The sequence below is a fragment of the Silene latifolia genome, chromosome 2 (genome assembly GCF_048544455.1).
Source record: "Silene latifolia isolate original U9 population chromosome 2, ASM4854445v1, whole genome shotgun sequence".
In the NCBI taxonomy this organism is placed as follows: domain Eukaryota; kingdom Viridiplantae; phylum Streptophyta; class Magnoliopsida; order Caryophyllales; family Caryophyllaceae; genus Silene; species Silene latifolia.
This window is the reverse complement of record NC_133527.1, coordinates 44,451,378-44,469,729: the sequence shown is the minus strand read 5'-3', so window position 1 is coordinate 44,469,729 and position 18,352 is coordinate 44,451,378. Positions and strand designations below refer to the sequence as shown.

The window sequence follows — 18,352 nt, the reverse complement described above, 5'->3', positions numbered from 1 at the left end:
AGCGTGGTGAAAATCTTGTTTGCACCTTGGGCTATGAAGCGTTTCTACAAATTGGATTCTATTGCAAAAATGAGTACGTTTTTAATCGCACCCTCTTCCATGACGAAATCGTTATACTTGGCGATCTCGTTAGCTCCAGCCGTGGGACCTGGGTTTGACGGGATGGGCTCTGTCAGAAATTTGAGCTTCCCGTCAGCTGCGGCAGCATTCCGTAATGCCGCCTCCCAGTCCGCGAAGTTTGATCCATCATTCTTATGTCGAGTTGACTGATTCATCTGATTCATGAAGATCCGAAGCCAGGACTCACGGTCCAATGTGGCACTTGGCATTGGGTCGTCAGCACGGCCATCCATTTTGTTATTAGCAGTTTAAGTGATCGTGATCTACACTGAAAAAGAAAAGGAAAAACAAAACGAAATAAGCAACTCATCGAGGTGATTTAAGTCTATTAAAAATTCATTTTAATCGTGTAGACTCATTGCACTTGGATAATTGATCTCCCTCAAGAATAATACAAGTGATCCCAAGACTCAATTTCCGTAAATTGATAAGCCAACTGTTTAGCTAGTTCTTCCGTAAGAACTCTTCGTCGATAGATTTCCGTAAATCCTATCTATAGTCCACCATAATCACAAGATCGTACGAGTGACCATAGTGTTGAGATAAAATAAGTCAATCAGTTCCAACTTACCCGACGTAGAAGGGGTCATATTATGCCTACCGACGAAGAAGGGATTCATTGGAGTTTGACCTATAAAGACTATTCTCAATTTTTGGTTATACGAGGAAGATCCCATCAACTTAGTTTTAATTCATTTTAAGTGAACGAATAACTAGCATTACGTGAATGAATTAACTTAGGTGATGGCTTAAAATTGATCGTGTGACATAAGAATGTCAAAGAAAACTAACGCGTGACCTCTATATGAGTCAGTTTTCATGCAATTATTAGGTGGTTTGGTTATAGGCGGAATATGATGCAATCTATCGTTACGATAAAAATAAAAGAATGCAAAAACGTAAAAAAAAATTCCTAGTGTGGCCTATCCTAGTAAAAAGAACATAATACAACTTTGGAATCCACCGTTGGACCCGAGAAGCTTGTCTTGATGTTCCATCTTTTTCATGCAGCGGGAGTGAGCATCCGGTCTCCATCTTTGGTCTTCTCAAAATTACAATTAAAAATTTACAAAATATAAACCTATTTACATTCTAAATAAAAACTGTAATAAAGAAAAACAAAATGGAGATGCGAGATCTCAAAATACAACCAAGACCGTGTTCCATCATTACGGTAACACGTTCTACTAAGGCCACAGTAAGTTACAACCGTTTGTAAAAATAAATAAATACGTAATGTAAGCATTCAAAACATTCAAAATAACGATAAATAAAATGCATCAACTAAATAAAATTTATTTCGTGACATAATTCCGTAATTATGTTAAATTTATCCAAACCACCAAAGACAATTAAAATTATGTGACAAAACCGCTTTAATCAACTTAATTTTAATTCATTACAATCCGTTACTTTAAATCGCTTTAAAATAACTAAATGGTACGTGAGTGAACCGTTTCACTATCAAGCGAATGCATAAAATCCGTATTATGCACATGTTAAGGCCAAAAAAAAAACTCAAAATTTTTTTTTTTTCTTCTTCACGTCTGACCGTGAACAGTACCCAAAAAGAAATTTTTTTTTTTATTTTGAAACTGATTGCCGAGAGCTCAAAGGCAAAAAAAAAATTTCAGCGGTACAAAAAAACGAGAGCCTCAACAAACAAAAACAAGATCGATTTGTTAAAACCAATTGCAATTTAATCTAAGCCATATAGAGTTGAAACTACAATTGATACAACTTTAACATATTGCAATAATTATCGATTAAAATTACAATATGCAAAGAACAAAATGAAAACAAAACATCGTCTGATCAGACGGAAACCAAAAAGGGCACGGTTTTCAAGAAAAACGCAACAGGCAAAAAAAAATTTCTGCCGTGAGAATATAGCTGCTGCCGCACGGTTTTTCAAGCAAAAAAAATATCGATTCAATTTGTTTAATGAAAATCACATAGAAAAATTTACGTGGCCTCGCTCTGATACCACTTGAAGGGTAATATCCGTATAAAACCCATAAATTTTAGGACTATAACGTAAAATTTAACATGTAATTCATGGTCATAAACAAAAATACAATAGAAACGATAAAGGTAAAGAATCAACCTCGGGTCCTAGTGCAATTCGGCAAAATGAATAGAAATCAACGTAGATTTCCTCCTAATTGTTGCACCCAAGACCGTCTGAGATTATGCCCCTTGTGCTAGAATGTATTCTCTAATTGCTTTGCAATATTGAGAGAATTTGTTGTGAGTTTTACGAGATGCGAGATCTAGGTTTCAGAGGAATTTTTTCCAAAACCCTAGTTTTGTGTGCAAAATGAATTGTCTAGGTCAAAAATGAGAGGAGCTCTCATTTTGTTCCCCTTGCTCGGTCGGTGGGTTTGATTAGGGAGGGAGTGGGCTTTCCACTTCCTCCTTATTAAACTCGTGATCCGACTTGAATTGCTAAAACGTATATGACGCGATTTTATTATAAATTGTCATCGGTTATCAGTTATTAAAATATCAACTAGTAACATGACTCAGTCGATATATTAATACTTGTCCGACAAAGACAATATTGTATAATTAACTCAATATACATTAATTAAATATAATTCGTTTATATTCAATTTACGAATTAACTGCTTAATTCGTCTTAGCCATTATTATTTAATCCTTATTAAATAATTATCTCAACATCGTGTTTGACTAATTACTAGTCAATAACTCCGACTAACTGGTTAGTCATATTAGGCATCAACATGACTGTATTTCATACCGTCACATCTCTCAAACGTATCCTATAGGTGTGACTTTTAGGGACCAGTTGATCACCGCCATCTGTATGACAATAACGTCAAACTTATCTAGCCAGCCAACCGTTATTGATAAACGTGGACCAACTGATATTAATACAAAAGTATACCCTTTGATCCTTTTAGAGATTTAAATGTTATTGCACTAACTGTAGAGGACACCAGCCCCAACAAGCTCCCACTTGTCCGTACAAGTGTATGTGTAATAACGTTATCCGCACTAGCTGGAGGAAACAGCTCCAACAGGTAACACCTCGGAAACTTCTGATGTGCACAGGGTAATGTGGTCGTGTATCTCTGACTGGAACGACCCTAAGAGGACGGGCACTTCCGTCCACTTACCCCTTTTTCGTTATTTTTTCCGGCTGATGGGTAATACCATTTTCGGCCGCAAGGAGTCAAATAATGTGAACACCATTGAACTGTCTATCTTGGCGGTCTATCTGAACATTGAAAGTCGGGAAGCCCGTATCTATAACATAGCTTATTTGACCGCTTCTCACTTTCACACTATCAGTGAGGGCGCTTTGGCCACTATTGTTTGTGGTGGGTTGGTGACGCGTTTGGCCAACTGTCTGATGCTTGTTTTTCCTCGAGAGGAGGCCCCTCTTGACCCTGACGCACGTTTCATGGACCTTGACTATGTCAGGTCTGTGAAATGGGTCGATAGTCGGAGTCGGTGGAAGATTGATTCTTTCATTTGCGACCCCATCCGTATCCTTGGCCTCCCTCCTATCTTGCCCCTTACCACTGTTTTGGGGGCAGCTCGCCCGCCCTTGCCTAGCTACAGGCTCCCTATTGGGGCGGGCACCGCTACTGCTAGCACTTCGAGGCGAGCTCGTGCCTTTTTTTCGCAGGCCTTCTCCTCCTCTACTCCTACTCCCACGAGTTTCCCGGCCACTTTTTGTCCCCCCACACCTATGGTTATCCCTGCGGTCATGGACCAAAGGGCGATTTCACGTGTGTTGGGTGACCTGTACAGGAGTTTTGATCAGCACATATTAGACACGGCTCTGGCCCTGTACCCAGTTTACGAGGAGTACGCTCGGACGGGGATGCTCCCACGAGGTGCCTGGACTCACCCGTCCTTCTTTGTTCCCCCGGTGGGCGGATACCCTCAGCCTGCCAGGAGGTCTACTCCCACGACTACTACTGCCGCTGCTGCTGAGGCGGAAGAGGAGGACGACTCGGAGTCCGAGGAGGAGAGTGGTTCTGAGTATGACGGTGGTGACTAGACGCATTCTGACCTCCCCCATTTTTGGCTGGTTTGGGGAGGTCGTCTTTTGTGAGTTCCGATCCCTTTTTGTTAGTTTCCTTTTATTATTTTGTTGCTTTTGTTCTTCCCTATATTGTTGTGAATGCTGGTGATTTGCTGCTGAGCACAATGAGGGCATTGTGCGTTTTGGTTTGGGGAGAGTATTTGCATATGTCTATTGCATCTGCATTTGTTTTTTATTGCATTTCAGTCACACATTCATTGCATTTCAGCTCTCATTTGTTTTTAATTCAAAAAAATATATATAAAAAGAAAAAAAAATTTTGAAAAACCACAATAAATTCAAAAAAAAATCACGTTTACTTTCGCATTTAGGTCGAGTCGGAACGAAAGGATTTCAATGATGAGTTTGCATTACATATTGTCTCATTGCCCTTTCCTTGCACTTTGAACATTTCCAGGTATATCACTTGGATAGTCTACGAGTTTTTGTTGGAATTTTGCTAAATGAATAGACTTGACTCAATATTGGCAAGCTACTTAGATTTCTGAGGACAGAGCTCAATAAATCGGTGACATTCATGACCGATTTCATGAAGGAATGAGAGTAGTTTCTCCTTATAAGGCATGTCACAATAATTTGCATAAGCATGAGTCTCGTCTACTTGATACCTATATGCATTCGGGTCCGTGGTTTGTTGACACATGTGGTAGAGGTTCCCCTTTCTCATTTTGCCCATAAACCTCACTAGCCAAATTTGCCCTTTTGTCCCATTTAGCAACATACTTAATCTAGCCACCCTAGCCGAGCTAGTAAAGGTAGTAATTCGGGAACGTTGTCTTGCAATTTGGTTTTATTTATCTCGTTGGATGTTTTGTTGGGAAATGAAGGGAGGTTATGGTTTGAAAAAGATTGAAGTGAAAAAAAGGGAAGAGAACTGAACTGGCAGAGAGTAGCAGTTCTAGCAAGGGTGGTCGATCGACTAGGTCTGATGGTCGATCGACTGCCTGTACAGGTCCAGGATTTGGAAAAAAAAAACGAAGAAAAGAAAAGAAAGAAAAAAAATGAAGAAAAAAGAAAGAGAGATCACATGTTTATATTGATTTTCGGATGGTGATTTCTTAATTCCCATGTGCTATTCCTTTTATTTTGGGGGAATTGTTATTTTTGGTAAGTGGAAGTAAGAAGTGGATTTGCTTATAATTTGGTTTAGTGGTTATTAGCTCGGCTTAACCCCTCTTTCCCAAATTCATTTTAGCCTCTTTTTACCTCTAGCCTCACAATCCTAAATCGCCTCGGCATGTGTCATGGTCATTAAATGGTTGGAATGCATATGGACGGTTGTAGACACTTTATTCATGTTAGATTGCAGGCATGTTCTTATGGGTCGTAGATAGGTGAGAGTCTTATTTTTATTACTCTTCTGTCCTGCACAATATATCTCACCTTATACTTAAATGAGCGAATGAGAGACCCGTGAGAGTCTGATATATACGAGTCTTGCAAGGTCAAAGGTTTGGAAAATTCTTTAACATGTTCAACTCGTTTGCATTTGACAAGATACTTGGATGTTAATAGTTGCATTAAATTGGTTGGGTATGATGGTTTGTATTAGCTCTGAGCATGAAATCCGTTCCATTAGAAGTTTTTAGTCAGGTCATAGTGCTTGCTTGGGGACAAGCAAGATTTGGTTTGGGGAGATTTGATACGTGCATATTCTATACACTTTATTTGCAGTTTTGGCATGTATTTCTATGCGTATTTGTTAGTTTAAAGCTATTATTTCTCCCGAAACGGTTTACTTTGGAATTTCTATGATTTATTGTAGGAATGAGTAGAAGTAGGCTAAATTAAACTTAAATCGTCCCCCGGAAGCAACTTTAAGGGAACTTGGAAGATGGGAGTTCGGACTCGCTAACCTTGGGATGCGTGCATTGGAGTGAAGAGGCTGATTTGAAGAGAAAAGGAAGTTACTGCACAGCTCAGTTGGTCGATCGACCAACATATCCAGTCGATCGACCGTGGAAGTTCAGCAGAGAAGGAAGTACTGTACTGGCTGTTCGATCGACCGTGCCACTTGGTCGATCGACCAGGTCACGAACCTGGGATTTATTTTACGCTTTAGACTTTTGAAAGCCCGTTTTGTAATTAACTTTTGGAAGAACGTTTATCAGTAGTAGGCAGCATTAATTTAGGTTATGCTTTTTCATTACTCAAGAACGGACGTTTAGATCTTGTTTTGGAGACAAGAAAGGTAGACACGGATTTGAATTCAATTGCCTTTGTTCATCAATTCTTAGTAAGCTTTAATGCAATTTCCATCTTCTTTTATTTCTAATCAATTTAATTCTTGTTGTTATTAGTTTTATTCATGAAATCCAGTTTTAATCTTTTGTCTTAAATTCAATTTCAATTATGTCAATCTTGTTCATTGCCTTCAAGTTTACAATTGTTATAGTTTTAATCATGCATAGCTAATTTCCTTGATTGGGAACTAGGTGAGCCATGGCGTAAATTAGGGTCAATTTTATTAGTATGATTTTTCTTCCATATCGATCTTATTTTCTTTTGATAAATCTATCTTTCTAGATTGAAAGATTAGTAGGTCAGGTTATCATTACATTTGGAATTTCCTTTGAGCGAAAGCTTTGAGAAATTCTAGGGAATTAGAAGACCGTAAGGTTATTATTGAGCATTGATCGAAAGGCTTGCTCATATTTCCTGAGACCGTATTATAGGACCTCTGCTACCTTTTTTACCTGACCTTAGCCATGGTGAACTGAAGTTCCTGATCTTCTTTTTATCTTGTTTGAGAAATTTCCTATTTTAGCAATTAGTCACTAGAATCAAACATATTCAAAACCCCCATTTAATTGTTACTTTTATAGGGTGAAAATAGCAAATAGAATTGATCTTGTCTCTCTGTGGTTCGACCCTTACTTTCACTAGCTATAGTTTTAGTTCGGATTTATAAATTAAATTTTGATACAAAACGACGGTATCAAGGAGGTAGAGGGAACATTCAGTTTTACCAAGGCTTGTAGCAGAGCATGCCGATGCTCGAAGGATGTAGCAATCAGTTACCAAATTGAAATTTCGGCTTTTGCCTTTTTCAGCTATTTGAGGATCAAATTCTTGGGTGCCTTTGATTGGGTGTCCACGTCTGGGACAACTTGGTCATTCGTTGTTGGAACGAACGTTGAATTACTCGGGTTTTGATAGGGGCGTCCGAACCGGGTAAGATGACCGATCTCTTTTGTATGTTTCCCTTTTCCCGGGACCACATAAACATCCTCAGCATCGTCTCTCCAGATACCATTGACTTCGGGATTTCGAGGGTACCTTGGAGGGGTATTCCTCGGTAGGCAGTTTTTGTGAGGGAAATTTTTGTGAGGGTAATTTTTGTGAGGTTGATTATTGTGGGGGTGATTATGGTGGGGTTCGTACCAGAATGTTCGCGGGAGCAATCCTTCCTGGTGGGGGTAGTTGTGGGTGTTTGCAGGACCCTCTCTCGGGCGCGATGTTGGTGGGTTGAAAATCAACCGGCGGTAGGCATTGTCAAGTCTAGTAATCCTTTCGGAGAGACTGGCTATAGCCTCCTCAACTTGTTGGAACATGGCAAGCATGGTTGCGGCGCTGAACACGAATACCCCGTCCGAGGCATCTTTCTCCAGGGAATTCCCCTCATCATCAATTGGTAGGATGAGGTGTGAGCAGTCTAAGGTCGGCTCATCATCGGAGATAGCATGAATTCCCAAAGGGTTTGTTTTGTTGTTTGATTTAGTTGGTGGAGGCAAAGGTAATTCCCCTTTCTCGATCATGTCCTGAATGACGCGTTTGAGCTTGAAACAGGTTTTCGTGTTATGACCTTTCCCTTGGTGGTACTGGCAGTAGGCATTAGGGTTCCATAAACGGGATTTCTTAGAATCAGATGGATCCAGAGTGGGTTCCGATTGGTTGTAATTTTCCTTGGTCCATAAGCCGTTTTAGGGCGCTTGCATAAGTCGACCCAAGGTTGGTGAACACTTTTTGAGGGCGCTCAGCTCTTTTCGTGGTTGGCTTGAGGAGGTTTATCTCATCAATTTTGTTAGTCGGACCATAAGGGCGAGATCCGGTTGATGTAGATCCCTAGTAGCCTCTATAGGTGGTTTTGGCTAGGACACCCTTTCGGAGGTCGTCTTCGACGACGGTTCCAAGGATTTGTAGATCCTGGAATGTCTTGATGTTTTGGTATCTCAGCAAGTTGGCATATACTGGGCAGAGGTTGTTGACAAATTTTTCCACCAAAGTTGACTCGCTTGGCTTGCTGACCAATTGAGTACTTACCCTCCTCCAACGGGTTAGGAATTCTGTGAATCCCTCCTTATCATTTGGAGTGAGGACCTCCAAAGTATGGGTGTTGGCCTGAATCTCGACATTGTCGGCATACTGCTTAGCAAATTCAACTGCAACCTCATCCCAGGTAGTGAGGTTCTTCGGGTCAAGGGAGTAGTACCATTGGCGAGGGATCGGTTCCAGGGATGATGGAAAGATCCGGGTGAAGAGTTCCTGTTTGACCCCGTTTATGGCCATGTAGTCCTTGAAGGCTCGAATGTGTTTGAGTGGGTCCTCCACTCCCTTGAATTTGCGCACATCAGTCATGGTAAAGTTGTCGGGTAGTTGATCCCCAACGGGTTCAAATCTCTAATTGTTCTCGAGGTGGATGTTTTTACCCCGAGCTAGGAGTTGTTCTTCCAAGAGTTTGAGCATTTTCTCAGTTTCAGTTAAGAGCGGAGTGGTGTGTTCTCCAGTTTCCTTATTTTATAGGGTGTTGATACGGGTCTCGACACGGTCCAGGGTGACCTTAAGAGCAGTGAGTAGGCTGGCTAGCTAGGCAGTTGTAACATCTCTGTTGTCATTGTTGTTGTTGGACGAAGCTGAAGACGGGGCCATGGTTCTGAGGCAGAAAAACGGCTCACATTACATCTCCATCCGACACTGTTCTAAGACTGAAACACAGACAACACAAAGGACGGAACAAAGATCAGACTCAACAAAACGAGGATGACCGTGTGTGGTACCTCGGTGCTGACTCGATTTATGACGTGCCGATGTTGACTGGGCTTTTTTATTTACGTCCAACGTAATGGCGTGATGCTGTTAGACGAGTCTCGTGGTGAGACGACTCATAAGTAAAGACCCATAAGTACGTTTACTTCGACTCGATAGACACGAGGCGGAATTGGAATGGTGGGCTGAAGCTTTCGAAGATAGAGATTTTCAAAAAGGTTCGTTTGTCGCTTTATGGACAGCTTCCGAAGAATCGGGATCTCCAAAAGTCGTCAGTTGAAGGGTTGTCTTAAGTTTGTTTGCAAAAGACGGTTTGAGTTTGAGTCGGCTCGGAAAACAATGCACTGTTTCCAGAGATGGTTTTTGAAATTCAAAATTGTATGTTTTAAAAATCGAGTTTTGAAATTTTTAAAAGGTCTCGGGGACGGTGTATGGTCCTCGGGATCTTGAAAATGTCTCAAGAAAGGGGTGTGTGCCTTCCTCGGGTTTTGAAAGTGCCATTATCAGTGCGATACGGGTTAAAGTCCGTGTCTTGACGCGGCGATTATAACGGCGTACAAAGGTGTTTTGAATGGTTGTAGAAAACCGAGTTTGAAAATCGTCATTACGACGGCCTGGAAAGGCGTGTTGAAATGGTTGTAGAAAACCGGGTTTGAAAATCGTCATTACGACGGCCTAAAAAGGCGTGTTGAAATGGTTGTAGAAAACCGGGTTTGAAAATCGTCATTATGACGGCCTAGAAAGTCGTGTTGAAATGGTTGTACAAAACCGATTTGAAAATCGTCATTACGACGGCCTAGAAAGGCCTGTTGTTTGAAAAGTAACGGTCGGCGAAAGAACGAGGTTTGAAATGGCGATTATAACGGCGGGAAAAAGGTGTTTTTGAAAGTTTGAAAATGACACGGAAGGACTTATGATCACATAGCACATAAGCGCCCATAGTTTCATTATATTATACATAATACTGATACGAGTTTTGGTTTAAAGGGTGGGTTACACACCAAGCAATCAAACCCCGATTTTCGAGAGGGATACCAATCCAAACAAAATGTGTAAGGAGGGTGCCCTAGCCTCGTGCTCGAAGGTGATGAAAGCTCTTTGACGAAACAAAAATGTGTATCATCAACGGTATGCTTGACTCAATCGGGATTCAAAACACGGGGAAGAGAAAACTCACGCCGCGAGACGAGCCAATTGGTCGAAAGGGTTAGGTTGTGGGCCCGGACAAGGAACCCGACTATGACAGTAATATCAATTAATGCATTTCAACCAAGACCTCGTTCGAGTCTCACCATCTAGGGATTACAAAGACACAAGTGTCCTAGATTTCCCCAGCGGAGTCGCCAATCTATGGACGTGGGTCCACCTGCGTATGCCCAGCCGATCTGTGGACAACGACAGTGGTCTCTTTGAAAGCCACGCTCGGCGGCGTAAGAATGCTTTTGACCGGACCGTTTTAGATCGGTCGGTTTCGTCTCGGCAAGTGTCTCGAAACGATGCAAGAGATGTTCGGAGTCACCACCAAGCATTTGTGAAATGCTAGGAACCCGTTCGAATCCACTTTACACCTCGGTCAAACGAAGCACAAAGCAGTGTTTGACATAGGTACTAAAGTTAAGGAATCGTCCCTCTTTAGCATCCTATCTCTAGAATGACTCTCGTACGCCCTGGATAAGGTCGTCCATTATCCAATGTTTCTGACTAAGAGGTGAAGGTATGTATTGGGAATCCCTTTAATCAAATACCTAATCCCGCCCGCGGTAGCAGCCTCTACTGATCGATCTTGGTTGGTTAAATGCAAAAGTTGATAAAATGGGTAAATGCATGAATGCGCATCCAGTAATCTGAACCTAACATGTGAGCTTTCGATGTCGGTTTGTTTAATACAAGTATCAAGTATAAGATGTCGGGTTGGATTTAATGTTCATTTGCATGCAAGACGGAAAGTAAACATCCATTTACCGAATTAGGTTTATGGTGCATAACGTGATCCATTTGTCTTAATAAGGTGTTTTGCAAATATGATGTTGAATGGGCAGATTCGTCATCTGATCCGTCCTGTACTCGGGTTAACCGAGGTCGGGAACGTACTGGACAACTGCTGGAAGGGGAACAAATCCTGCATCAGACAGCCCGAAGAGGCGTAAGCCTGTTGGCGATGCAAATGGGTCTGTCCTGGTCTGCATCAGACCAACAAAAGAGGTGCGAGCTAGTTGGTGATGCAAACGGGTATGCCTTGGTTTGAAAATAGAAAAGTGAGTGGCCTGTTTAGGCGCAGATCAACAGACGATGGAAATCGTCTTCTGACCATTGAAAGAGTTTGTAAAACGTATTGAAAATTGGGTGTTCGAACCCGTCTTGGTTTGAAAAGACCGTTTAGGCCGCCTTTGTGTTGATTTGAAGAACGAGACTTGAATAATCGTCATTGTTTTGACAATATTCGATGTCGGGTTCGGTTTTGCAAGCTTAACATGAATAGTTTTGAAAATGATTATGAACTAATTGTTTTAAGTTCATTTGTTTGTAATTAGTCAATGTTCATCATCGTACTCGGGGTAAAATCCGACATGGTATGTAGAACCAAGGATGACTTTATGTTGGTGACTAATACATTTGTATTGAAAATGTAAAGAAATGAGAAAGGCTTTAAAATACCTTTCAAAATGTAAAGGAATGGAATAAAAGGTTTTAAAATACCTTTTATAATGTAATTAATCAAATTTTATCACCGAAACACGGATTATATCGTCATGGTATTAGGAACTAAGGGTGAAAAATGTTTTATGGTTAAAAACTTGTCATAAAAATGGTTTGAAAATATTTAAAATGGTAAAAACCGATTGTAAATATGAAATAAAAATAAAGGAGATGAAGAGACTAAACACGGTTTGGATTTAAGGTGTAGGGGTGCTTTAGGCGCGAGCCTGCGTGCTACGTAAGTAGCCCCTGCCTCAACCAAAAATCCGATTTTGGCTCATTCTTCCCATGTTTTGGACCATGTTATGCACGGTTTAGCATGTTATAGTCATGAAACATATGAAAAAATGATAAAAGAAGATTTTTTTACCCTCATACTTACATGCTAGGCTTGTGGCGACAAACCGACGAAACTGTATCAACTTGTTTGGCCGGAAAACTCGGTTTAAAAACCGTTTTAGTACGTAAAAGTGGGTTTTGTTAAGTTTACTGATGGTTTAGTGCTCGAGATGGTCGGTCAAGTTATTTAATGCACGATGACGGCACCAAACAATGTGTAAGACTTGTGTTTACGATCGGTAGGTCGTAAACACGTGTCAGATTTTGACTTGAGAAGTTGAGTCTAGAACTTTAAGGGAGAAAGAGGGGGCGGACACTCGTGTAACTCTTAAATGGTGGCGTTTGAGGGGTATTTATAGGAAAATGGGTGGTTGTGTGTGTTTTGACCGACGTGGCCATATGTGCTGCATAAAGAGGCGCGAGCCATGTCTCACGTCGTCGAGGTGTCTTGTCACTATCACACGAGGAAGTCATGATTTGTTCTATCCTAGGATTTGGAAGAACTTGATTTGTACTTGACCATGTATAATTCCGGGAAATCTTAACATGGAAGCATTTGAATGGTTTGTTTTTTGTGTTTGACTCGGTGTTGAAGCCGGGATTTGAATTTTGAGTCGGTTTTTGGTCCGGTGTCGGTTTTGACTCTAGTTAGTGTCATTCCGACCCCGTCTTCATGCATCAAACGCTCCAGGTACTTTTGAAAAGTTTTGAAATGTTTTATTTTCGAAATCTTTTAAAGTTTTACGACGTATAGTTGTATACAAATTGTCGATAAAACGCGAAGATTCCTAAGCATTTTGTAGTCCGATAATCATCGGGTGTTTGTTGGATACTCGAAAGATACTAGGTATCTACAGGATGTTCCAGATAAGGGATCCCCAAAAGAACCTAATTTAGTTGAGGCACTTAGTCAAGGGTCGACCTCAGAGGCTTCCCTCATTAAGAAGCTCCAAAAGACTAAGGCCGATGTCTCCATTTAGCAACTAATCTTAAGCATATTTGAACATCGTCAAGCCTTACTGCAAGCACTAATAAACATGACCGTATCCCCAAGTACTACTCCAGATGATATGGTCACCTACGTCGCCCAAAGTCAACCACGGCTCACTATTGTCGTGACCTTTTCAGATGTAGACTTACCTCCATTTGGGCCAAAGCATTGTTTGGCCATATATATTACAAGGGTGTGCCTCGAAAAACACATCTCAATGACCCTTGTCGATGACGGGTCAGCTGTCAATGTCCTACTTAAGAACTATCCACGTGTTAGGCATGGACAAGAAAGATTTCATGTCAACTACCCAAACAGTTTGGGCATTTGACGGGACGATCTGTCGGGTATCCGGAATCATCGACTTGGTAATTCAAACAGGATCCATTAAACGGTAGGTGGGCTTCCAAATTATTGATGTAGCTTCATCTTTTAATCTGTTATTCGGAAGGCAGTGGATCCATGCAGTAAGGGCCGTGTCCTCCACCCTACAGCGAAAGATCAAGATCCCTTTCAAAGATGAAACCATCACCATTAACGCCACACCCATCATGGTGGTCGGAGTGGATGTCACCTCCGCAGTAAGTCTCGAAACTGATAACGATATTGGTGGTTTTGAAGTCGTAAGCATGATCGAATCCAATCCCGAGTTAGGAAACATGGATCTATACACGAGAAGTCACGTTTGTGAGATAATCCTCAAAATGAGAAAGTACTTTGGTTTTTCTATAACCCCGAAGGGAGGACACGTTTGTGTTAAAACCAGCAGTCCCAAAAGGAACAACATTTGGGCTTGGATATGAGCCCGTTGAAAAAGATCTTTAGGCAAAGAAGAAGAAATCGATCGAAGGCCGAGAAATCGAGATGGATCCATACCTATTGACGCTAATTGGGTATTTCGTGAGGGCCGAAGAAGATGAACCATGTTTTGACTTTCCCGAACCCATTTATGATTGGAAGAATAAGAGGATGGTTCCTGGAATTGAAATATTCCAAGACTGTTACTACATCCCCAAAGACGTACTAGCCGTAGTACCATAAAATAATGATTCAACCTCTATCGAAGATGGGAGGGCACTGGGTCTCCTCTTTGGAGAATAAAGAAAGAGAGTAACACAGAGTGAAGACTTGGTTAACATGATCCTACGAAGTGACTAGTTTGATCCATCTACCCTCATCACTGATGTAGATCCTAAGAGGACTATTTCTGGATGGCGGAAAACTGTTAAATGGACCGAAAATAGAGGACTCTTATTCAAGTTGACTATAGGAGAAGGAGAAATGTTCAACATGGATGATGGCTCCGAGTTTGAGTTTGAGTCTGAGTCTGAGTCCGAGACTAATAAGAATCCAAAGTTTTCGTCTAAGGAGTCAGGCGTCGAAGCGAACCCCTCCCAAGTCTTTCCTTTCAATTTACCCCTTTCTAATTCTGGTATCTCCGAACCTACCTCAGGTACCTCTGTTGTCTCGTCACTGAACCCTGAGCAGTTGGCTCAAATGCTAGCACATTTTACGCAATTTCAAATTAATAATAATAAGATGAACCAGTTTGTTTATGACTTGTTTTACTTACATTGCAATTCAAATTTTGAAAATAATTGTTTTAGTAATGACATTGAGAATGTGGCGAAGGCGAACAAGTTGAACAAGAGGAAGAGGAGGTAAAACCACCTCCACAACTGGTTAAAGGGTTAGAAGAATATGACCAAAGAACTTGGTGATCGAAGATACCGAAACTATCAACGTGGGAACCACCCTAGAACCACATGAGCTTAAGAAAAGAACTACCTTAGATCCCGTAGAGAGACAAGGGTTCATTGACTTACTGGGTGAGTTCAAAGATGTTTTCGCATGGTGTTACAAAGACATGTCGGGAAGTGATAGGGAAATTGCATAGCACAGGATCCTGATAAAACCAGGGTTTAAACTATTAAAGCAGAAGCTATGCCGAATGCGCTCGGAGTGGTCTTTAAAAGTTAAGGAAGAAATTAATAAACAGCTCAAAGCCGGGTTCATCAAAGTGTCAGAATATTCAGATTGGGTCGCCAATGTAATGCCAGTACCGAAAAAAGATAGTAAGGTTCGCGTGCGCATGGACTTTCAGGATCTGAACAAAGGTAGTCTGAAGGACGACTTTGCGTTGCCGCACATAAATATTTTGGTTGACAATACCGCAAACCATGCATTACTATCTTTCATTGTTGGATATGCCGATTAAAGTCAGATTAAGATGGCCGAGGAAGACATAAATAAGACAACATTTACGTCACAATGGAGAATCTATTGTTACACAATAGTGCCTTTCGGTTTGATAAATTCCGAGGTGACATACCGTTGAACGACAACGAAGTTGCTACGCGATATGATGCACAAAGAAGTTTAAGTTTATGTCGATGACATGATAGTCAAGTCAAAGGAACGTAGCGGCCATCTTGGAGTGTTACGAAAATTATTTCAAAGATTGCGAAAGTAAAACATGAGAATGAATCAGCATAAGTGAGCATTCGGAGTCACCTCTAGCAAACTGTTGGGTCATTTAGTTAGCCACCGTGGAATAAAAGTAAACTGATAAAAGATAAAAGCCATTATGAAAATGCCCCATCGTGAGACAGAGAAAGAAATTCGAGGTTACTTGGGAAGAGTTCAATACATAAGCCGTTTCGTCGCGAAGTTGACGATATTTTGTGAGCCGATCTTTAAGAAACTGAAGGTCAGATAACACATTATGTGGGATGACCAGTGTCAGGCCGCGTTCGAAAAAATAATTGAAGTGTTATCCTCTCCACCAGTTTTAAGCCCGCCAAAAGTCGGGCTGCCGTTATCACAATATCTAACTGTTATAGATACAACAATATGGTCTATGTTAGCCCAAACAGTTGACATAGAAGAAAGGGTTATTTACTACATTAGTAAAAATTTCTTAAGACTATGAAGTAAAATATACACCTCTTGAAAAGACGTGGTTGGACAAAGTCTAGGAAACGGGGAAATTAAGACATTACATGCTTAGCTACAGTGTGAGTGTCTACTCCCAAATGGATTCGATCAAGTACTTTTTTGAAAAACCAGTGCTAAATGGAATAATTTTGAGATGGACTCTCATGTTATCAGAGTTCAATCTCAAATATGTACCTTTGAATTTGATCAAAGGAAGGGCGGTTGCCGATTTCCTCGCCGACAATCCAATCAAAGAAACAGAAGTCATCGACACTAGGTCATTTCCCGACGAAGACTTGGTTCACGTTGAGAATGACGTATGGAATTTTTATTTCGATGGAGCATCGAACTATATGGGATATGGAGTAGGCATACTTCTTCTCTCACCAATAGGTGAACATGTTCCTGTGTCAATCAAACTGGATTTCAATATCACAAACAACGCCGCTGAATATGAAGCATGTTTGCTTGGTTTACGCAGTGCTCTTGACTTGAGTGTGAAGAAGTTATTAGTACATGGAGACTTATCCCTTGTGATCAATCAAGTGGGTGGGTCATGTGAAATTAAGAGCCAAAATTTGGCCCCATATCAAACCAGAATCGAAGAATTGGAAAAGTAATTAAAGGATATTCGATATGTTCACTTCACGAGAGGGGAAAATCAGTTTGCAGATGCGTTGTCCAAGCTAACTGCTTTGATCAACATTCTTGACCACATCGAGAGTATGCCAATATGTGTCAAACGAAGATCGTCATCTGCCTATGTGAATGCAATCGATGATGCCGAGGAAGGTGAAACCGAGCCCTGGTACACAACCATTTTGAAATTCAAGGAAGCAGGAGAGTATCCTCCCAGCCTTGACACGCGTTGGAAGCACGCTTTTAGAATGTTATCTACCAAATTCATCAAGACTAATGATGGTAAATTGTATAAGAAGACGACTCAAGGTGTTTTGTTGCGATGCATCGATAAACCGACAGCTAAAAAGGCTATGGAAGAAGTTCATGACAGTGAATGTGGGCCATACATAAATGCCCATATGTTAGTCCGTAAGATCATAAGGATTGGTTATTATTGGACAACAATGGAGACAAATTGATGCAAGTATGTCAGGAACTGTCACAATTGTCAGATATTCGCGAATGTACAACATGTGGCACCTTTAATGTTATACACCATGACGTCACCCTCGCCATTTTCAACCTGGGGAATCGACATAGTTGGGAAAGTAAACCCATCAGGAATTGGAGGGCATTGTTTTATCCTTGTTGAAATTGACTACTTCACGAAGTGGGTAGAGGCTAAGTCTTAAAAAGTGCTAACGGCGAAGCAAGTAGTACAATTCATTTAGAATGACATCATTTTCCGATACGGGGTACCACATGAGTTCATCAGCGATAACGGAAGTCATTTCCAAGCCGAGACCGCGATCATACTTGAAAAGTATAAAATCAAACATCAGAAGTCGATCATCACCATACCGACCACAGACGAATGGTGCGGTAGAGCCTGCTAATAAAACAGTTACATTCATTTTGAGGAAGATGTCTGACAACTATAGGGAGTGGCCAGAGATGGTACCCTTCGCATTATGGTGGTATAAACTTCAATTAGAACAGCCATGGGAGCAACTTCGTATTACTTAGTATATGGAATGGAAGCAGTTCAACCAGTTGAGCTAGAAATACCATCCCTAAGGATCCTACTAGAAAGCCCGGTTCCTAAAGCAGATTGAGTTCAAGAAAGATATAATTCACTAGTCATGCTCGATGAGCAGCGTTTGAATGCATTATGCCATGTTCAACTCTACCAAAAAAGGATAGAGAGAGCTTTCAACAAGAAGGTGAAACCAAGGGAAATTAGTGAGGGTGTTCTGATTCTGAAGTCGGTTAGAGCTCTGTTACCTATTGATCTGAGGGGTTAGTTTAAACCAAATTGGGCAGGCCCTTATTTGGTAATGAAGATTTTGTCAGGAGGCGATGTTCGATTAACATATTTGGATGGGAATGACTTCACAAATCCAACGAAGTTGGACCAGCTGGATGAAATCGGGGTCGTCCCAGTAAAGAATTCTCGGTTCTTCTCCCCTTGCTTGTGGTATTTGTATTCAATTGCTTCATTCTTGTAAAGTTCCCTCCGGGGCTTGAAAGAAGGCTCAATAGTCCACCACAAATAAGAAGGTAACACCCAACTAGAGGCA

At 41.1% G+C, this 18,352-nt stretch overlaps 1 protein-coding gene across 1 annotated transcript; it reads left to right on the top strand.

The window, feature by feature from the left end:
- The first annotated feature begins 16,876 nt into the window (after positions 1-16,876).
- LOC141640712 (uncharacterized) lies at positions 16,877-17,251 on the top strand. The gene has a single exon (XM_074449396.1). The coding sequence runs from the start codon at positions 16,877-16,879 to the stop codon at positions 17,249-17,251; it is 375 nt and encodes a 124-aa protein (XP_074305497.1).
- The last annotated feature ends 1,101 nt before the right edge of the window (positions 17,252-18,352 follow it).